Source organism: Camellia sinensis, chromosome 1 (assembly GCF_055761805.1).
Source record: "Camellia sinensis isolate YWXY chromosome 1, ASM5576180v1, whole genome shotgun sequence".
NCBI lineage: Eukaryota > Viridiplantae > Streptophyta > Magnoliopsida > Ericales > Theaceae > Camellia > Camellia sinensis.
In genome coordinates, this window is record NC_138961.1 from 223,386,671 (window position 1) to 223,394,653 (window position 7,983).

Below are 7,983 nucleotides of genomic sequence, written 5' to 3' on the forward strand. Positions count from 1 at the left end.
ACGTCATAGATGATCGGTGGCTTTTGATTTAAATATATTATTATGGGAGTGTTTGGGAAGCCAATTTTATGTTTTTTTATTTTATTTTATTTTTGGTTAACATCCAAAAAAAAGTAAAATAGTCTAAAATAGTTTATAAAATAAAATATCACATCAAATTCATAATCATTTCACTTTTTCTCTTACAACTATCACATCCAATTATAAAAAAAAAAAAATCTAACTCTCTTTGCAAATACAAATATTTTAACTTATTAAAATAGTTAAAAATTAAAAATAACCTAATAAAATAACTAATTTCCCAAACGAGGCCTATGATTCATGCATTTAAAGCTTCTCAATTTAGAGTGTTTCTAGTAAATTCTTTAGTTGTTTGGTTTAGGAGTTGAAATAAGCATTTTCCTTCTTGTCAATCTCCTCAAGAAAGTGGAATCTTTCAACAATTTTTATTTTTTTTTTTGAAAAATTACACCTCCGTGTATGGTTTCAAAACAAATATAAAAAAGTGATAAAGCTTATCAACTTTAATAATTTAAGTTATAAATTTTTCTACCACTTTGTAATAATTAATTATTTAGGTTTTAAATTGATGTGGCAACTTCATTTTGGACTATATAATTTGCAAAATTTGAAATGAGTTGTTATTAATGAGAAAAAAAACTGAATTGTATAGGCCCAAAATCAAAGAGGCCTAAAAAAACTGTGTTGTTAACCTAAATTGTACCTGAATTGATATTTTAGTAAAAATGGATTGATTCATGTAAGTAATAAATAAAAGAATACTTGTGTAGGCTAAAAAACTATCAAGTAAATTACATTGACATCTCTTGAGATTTGGTCCAATTACTACTTATTCCTTAACGTTATGGAAATTACTTTCCCACTCCTGTGGTTAATAATTTCATTTCACAAACCCCCTACTTATATAAAAGGTAACAACTCCTAGTAAAAAAATAGATAAAATTACATTAAAAAAAAAGTAAAGGAAAGGCAAAAAAAAGAGAAAATAAAGCAAAGCAAAAAAAGAAAGAATGTATAAGTTCAATTTCTTCATCCTGTCTAAATAATTATAATAATAGAGAATTAGTGTAATTTTCTAAATGTTAAGAAATAATATGTATTAAATTTAAATTTCAAGAAGCGTGAGTGTAATTTCTCCAAAATCATATTAGCCCAACTGTTCAACTAGGCCGTCAAATCAACTTGCTTGAGCGGTTTAACGGTGAATTTTTAATAAGGCAAAATGTTTTTTTGAGCGAATAATGCATACTGTTGAAATTGATTTATAATGGTCAACCTGATATGCTGGGTCCAACAATGAGGTATGGTTGGTTCAATTCAAATCAAACCGAACTGACTTTGGGCAAACCATTAACAATGTTTTATTATTATATTCTTCCATTTGTATTTATTAAATACTTGCCGTTTGGTGTAAAATATATATATATATATATATAATTGCCTTTTTAGAGTTAGGATTTTTTTTTAGTTTGGAGTTAAAAGTTTGCTTGGTAAATTTTTTATTTTTTTTATTTTTATGAGACAAAAAAAAAATGATTATATCTTAAATATGATATTTTATTTTATTAACTTATTTAATTTATTTTATTTTGATAAATTTATTAGAAGAAAATTTTTCAAGTGTTTTTATCCCAATTAGTCTATAAGTTATTCTTATATTCCAATAAGTCCTATTATTTGAATATTTGTTCCACCAAATCATAATTATCAGATTTAAGGTATTTCATGAACATTTCTACACTTATAAATATTTTTTTAATGGTTAGCAATTTGGTAATGTGAATATTCATATTTTACAATGTGATTCACATCTATATTGACGATGTGTATATTCACATCACGGAACATTCACACTGTAAATGTGAATATTATTAGAGATATTTGGTAACTATATCACCCATAAGATTTATTAGAATATAAAAGAAATAATATGAACTATATGAAATATAAGCAGATAAAAAGAGATTTATGAAAAAGTACCCCTTCTATGTTTTATGCTTTTTTTTTAGTTTCAACCAACTTAGCCAAATGAAACCATAGACTAACTTCATTAGTGAAGTTTTTTAAAAATACAATTATTATTTATTTGAAAAAAATATTCATAATCCAAATTTCAAATATTCTTTTTAGGGTAAATTACATTGACACACCTTAAGGTTAGTCTTTAATACAAGTTACCGTCTTCACATTCTAAAATTTACATTTTGCTCCATAAGATTTAAACTTTCATTACAATTTAATCCTTCCGTTAATCAACCATTAAGTCAATTAACAAAAAAAAACTAATGTAAGAATTTAATTTTTAAAATGGCTATTTTATACTTGTTTAACAAACAATTTGCCGTTTAAGAAAATTTTATGCCCTAGTTGTGATTTTTAATTATGACCTATTATGGTATTAGTTATAATTATTGATTATAAAATTATTTTAGTTATGATTCAAAAGGTATTTAGTTATGCCTTATGCAAGCTTTAATTATAACAATTTTTTTAATTATGATTGAAAGTGATCTAATTATAATATTTGTGATAACACTACAAAGACTTGTGTATCATAGTATTACCTAAATATTTAATAGTATAATAATATATGTATTAATATAAATCGAATTTTTGTAATTCCTTACCAATTTTCTTTACTCATCTAGTAATTTTTTTTTAAAACAAATTTTATTTTAATAAGAGTAAAATAGATATTTAAAAAAAAATAATTTATTTTATTAATTTTCTTCGTTAGTTGACTTTACAATTGATTTATGAAATGATTAAATTGTAATGAAAGTTTAAACCTTAGAAAAAAAATACATAATTTTAAAAACGTAAAGAAAATATTTATATTAAGAGCAATGATGCATAACTCTAATTCAAGAATTCTAAATAAAGCTCTAATGAGTTGGCAAGTCAAAAGAAGATGAAAAGTACTAAAAGAAAGTAACAATAATTATACACGAGGTAATGCCACATAGATTAGAGCTCTTATTTTAGAGGTACCAAACAGTTTTGTTATATTAAAAACAAATATTAAGGAGTGTGAATATAATTTGAATAATGCTACATACACTAATTGGTATACCCATTAGTATACTAATACTATGATATAATTTGATAGATTTTGGATATTTATAATTTATATAATGGGTGGGATCAGTAATAATGTTATAAGACATGTTGATATACTAGTTAATATATCAATAGGTGCATATAGCACCACCGGTGTAATTTACCCTTCTTCTCTAAAATGCATAGCATTTATAATTTTAAAGGGCCTGGCTCAGAGGGTGTTGTTGGGCCTACAGGGGCCTATCACGGAACCCATTTTGATAATTCAAATCGTTAATATGTAAAACTCGTCGAGCATTATATGCTTGTAAAAAATCATATTAATCGAATATCGATAGTTACGTGATCAAATCAGTTTTGTATAAAAAAAAAATGAGATGGTGAAAAAATAAATGGTTGACAGAAAATTGATCTGATGAGATAGCTATTGATATTCGATCAACGTGGTTTTTTTACAGACATAGTAATTAACGAGTTCAACACATTGAACGGTTCAGATTATTAAAACAAGACCCGTGATAAACTTCCATGGATTCAATAGTACTCTCTAGTCTGATCTAAAACTGGAGGGAAGTTAGTGCCAATTTTAAAACGGTGGTACTATATATACCAGTTGGTATACCAACTAGTATACTAACATACCTTATGACATTATTATTAACCCCACCCATTATATAGATTATAAATATTTTAAAATTTTAAAATTATATCACATAATTAATTAATATACTAATTAATATATTAATTAATACATAGAGTATTATTCATAACTATTATTTTAAAATACGACCTTTATCGTTTTGAACGTCAAATTAAATATTTTAATAAATATACCACATATTGGGCCACTACCGTCATTCGAACAAAGCCCAACTTGAATTTCCCTCGCTTCGAGCCCCCTTCACGCCGTTACAAATCACAAGAAAAAAAATCCTTGCTGGAGTCCAACATTCCACACTCGACCGTTGTGGAGAGAGAGAGAGAGAGAGAGTTGCAATGGTGACACTGAGAAGCAGAGATCAAACCCTAGAAACCCCTGCAAACCCTAGCAACCACCAAATCAACGAAGATGGCCGAACCCAAATCAAGGAAACCCAGAAGGTTTCTGGGTACGAACAGTGCAGAGAAGAGAGGATCAAAGAGAACCTCCAGAGAATGCAAAAGCTTGGTATCATGGACATTTCCCTCAAACTCAAGTCCCTCAAACCCATCCGCAAGAACAACTTCTCCAATCGCAAATCCCCTCCTTGTCCCTCTCCTTTGACAACTCCTGGTGGACCCCTTCGCCGCTCCTCCAGGTTCTCTCTCATCTCATAGGATATTTATAGGTGTTAAGTTGTTTCATGGGTTTATTGTTTTCTGTATGCTGTTTACTGCTTTTGGTTTTGGTGGGCTTTTTGATAGTTATTAGATGTATCTCTAGTCCTTGATGCTTAATTTTTTTCTTTCTTTCTTTTCCTGTCCGAAGAAATGCGTGTTTCAAGGATGAGATTGATGTTGTTCTGTTTATATGTTTTTGTAAGGCTGGATGAGATTTTTAGGATCTTGACAAGTATTCAGGTGTTTTTGGTTCATAGTATTAATTGGGTCAAAATTGGTTTTAGATAGTTATCTTAGTGGGTTTCTAGTTCTTAATGATTAATGGCTTTCTACCCTATAATGTTTTTGTAAGGTAGTTGAGATTTTTGACAAGTATTATGATGTTTTTAGTTCATAGTACTCATTGGGCTTTTTGTATTTTGGACTAAGAATTGGATTTTTTTTTTTTTAGTTGTAATATGGTTTATATGAATTGATGGAGTTTTGTATTATTCTCCAACCCCCTCTCAAATTTTGGTATGAATTTAGGTTGCAGAATGTGACTCCAGTTGCCTACTCTGAAGTGATACTCTCGAAAAAGGATACATTTTTGGAAGGCGAGCATGATTTAATAAGAGGGGGTTTGAAGCCAGAGGTTTACACAGATGAACATGAAAAGCTGTTGGGTAACACCGAGATGAGTTGGACTCTTTTCGTGGATGGTTACGGACAGGATGGGAAGAGAATTTATGATCCAATCAAAGGAAAAACTTGTCATCAATGCAGGTCTGGTTTTTCTCCGCAATTACGTAAGAGATAGTTAGAGAGAAGGGGGAAGAAAAAAGTTACCTTTCTTTCCTATAGTTATGTATGTATCATGTAAAAATTAAAGGACCTTTCTTTACCATGTTCATGTCATCTTTGGTGGATAATAGAGTTATTATCACTGGTAAATTTGATCAGACTTCAAATTCATTCTTTTATTACACTCTAGATTCCCCATTTTGATGTCTCTGAATTGATTATGAGCAATTATTTGCCTTACAAGTTGAATGTCGGATGAAAGTATTAGGTTAGTGTTTTAAGGTCAAATTCATTTGGGCTAGGTGCCTTGGTAATTGTCATTCTGTTATTCTCTTCTCATTTAATATACATTTTGATATTTAGAGTTAAAATTCAAAGAAACAAAACTGAGTCCCTTTCCTTCTGTATTTAATTTTTTCTTTTAATAATTTTTGGGTCACTCTTTTGCTGAATCATCTGGTTGCATAGCTTTCTCGTCAATGAATGGCCATGTTGTTTTGCAGGCAGAAAACCCTTGGTCATCGTACACATTGCAGCAAATGTGACATGGTCCAAGGACAGTTTTGCGGAGATTGTTTGTATATGAGGTATGTATTGTGAGAATGACTTCAAACTCCGTATCATTGATCTCAATAAAAAAAAATTCCTTGAGCTATTATAGCATTAAGGTTTGCAAAATGCTTGGCCTTTAGATGAAGGGATCATTTAGCATAATATTACTATGTGATGCCATAACACAAAACCTGGTTAAAATTTATAAATTTTGTAGTTTGATTATCCTTAATTGTTTTTTTCTGCAGATATGGGGAGCATGTGCTTGAAGCAAAACAGAACCCAAACTGGATTTGCCCCGTCTGTCGGGGAATTTGCAACTGCAGTTTGTGCCGGCAAGCAAAAGGATGGCCTCCAACTGGCACTCTTTATAGGAAGGTAAGTTTGGCCATCAATCTAATAGGATTTTTGCATATTTTCCTAGTTGCAATTGGAGCTAACTAAGCTGAATCTATCCATTTCCAGATTTCTCAATTGGGCTTCAAGTCGGTTGCACATTACCTCATCCAAACCCAACGTTCACAGACGGATTCAGATAAAAATCCCAGTACTAACAGTCCGGCTTCTGCAAAAAGATCACTGCCCTTTTCAGATATGGAAGCAACGTCAGAGGGGAAGGAATGTCCTATGTCCAACAATGACCATCATGGATTAGTAACCCCTAAACATGAAGGCAACAAGACAGACAATGAGTCTAAAGGTGAGAAATGTGAGGAAACAAATTTTTCGGAGAACAAGCATGGTGCTAGTGATATTGCATTGGCAAGTAGCCAAAAAACAAACAAACGTGCACAAAACTCTGCGTCCAGTGATTACCATGAAGCATTATCAGAGGCTAAATCTGAAGACAACAAAACAGATGATAAACAACGTGATAACAATGTTGTAGAGGAAAGCAGCCCAAAGTCCAAAGGGAAGCCTCCACGTACCCTTGAACCAGCCCCAGATAGTGTTGCTGGGAGACTAAGGCAGAGGCGTCGTACAAGCCATGAGCATGACAAGGAGTTCACTCAAAACAACATTTAGTTTTTCATCAGCATGACTTCGAATCTGGCATTTTGTCGCCAATGTAGCAGAACTGCCTAAAATGTTGCAAGACAATGTTTTGTAGCTTTGATTGTGCCCTGCAGCATTTGGGTTCAGTCCAAGATATCATTTTGTAATTCTACAATGCCCTGACATGCTGGATGATTTTTAGGATTTGAGTTCATTTAATCTACAGCATTATGCACAATGTTCTTCAAGTAATTGTTCTTTGTTAGCTTGGTTAGTCCGTTAATTCAGCATGTTTATGAAAACATTCAAAGAATGAGGCTTCATAACTGCTCTAAATATGAACAGTTAGGTGTGTAGTCAGACATTTTAGAAGCTAGAAAAAAAATTTCAAACTCCCAATTGTTTGGGATCGGCTGCACATAGCCTTTTCAACATTCAACTCTATATTTTTGACATCTCATCTCAGTAATCTGGGCAAAGTCATTGAACATTTCATCTATGTATTCAGGCAAAGGCCAGTAGTGCAGTGGAAAAGTACCAAACCCTTTGGGCCAGTCAGCCCATTAGCCGGAGGTCTGGCCCTGGGATTCCCTGTCCCCAACCCCGCTCTGACCAACTAAAAAAACAAAAAAGAGAAGACAGAATGTATTCCAATAATCAAATATTCATGATAGTTAAGAGGTTAGATCACAAGAAAAAGGAATTCTGCAATATTAGTCACTGATGCCACATGCTTTCATTTCAATTCACTCTTCTACCATAATGATTTCTTTAGAAGGACTTCGTTAATTATTATTCCTAACATGCACAAAGAGACAAGGTGCTTATGAAAAACTTCATTTCATTCAAGCTCTCTAGTTCAAGTTTCCTTTGTTTTAAGAAACATCATCTATCTGCACGTGTTGCATCCTTGGACTGAGGACTTGGTCTCCTCTCCCTCTCTCCTCTCTCTCTCTCTCTCTCTCTCTCTCTCTCTCTCTCTCTCTTTCTGGCCCACCGGCCCAGCTAAAGCCCACTGCCCAAAAGTCCACAGGAGATCAGCAAGCTAAACAGTACTTCCTGGTTACTTAATTTTGTAAGTTTTCTCAAAAGTTTTGGTCACTCCCTTCCCTTCTCACCTTTTTCCCTTCTCACCTTTTTTATTTCAAGACAGACTTTTTTTTGGTTTTTTGTTTTTTTATTATTGTTTTTGTGTTTTTATTTGAGGACAGACTTGAGACCATATATATCTCACTGATTGTAACATGACCT

The 7,983-nt window shown here is 31.8% G+C and overlaps 1 protein-coding gene across 1 annotated transcript; it reads left to right on the forward strand.

Annotated features, from left to right (window-relative positions):
* The first annotated feature begins 3,943 nt into the window (after positions 1-3,943).
* LOC114314837 (Zinc-finger domain of monoamine-oxidase A repressor R1) lies at positions 3,944-6,980 on the forward strand. Its single transcript, XM_028261341.2, has 5 exons — positions 3,944-4,379; positions 4,930-5,166; positions 5,688-5,771; positions 5,985-6,114; positions 6,202-6,980. The coding sequence occupies exons 1-5, from the start codon at positions 4,078-4,080 to the stop codon at positions 6,760-6,762; spliced, it is 1,314 nt and encodes a 437-aa protein (XP_028117142.2). The 5' UTR covers positions 3,944-4,077; the 3' UTR covers positions 6,763-6,980.
* Positions 6,981-7,983: the final 1,003 nt, after the last annotated feature.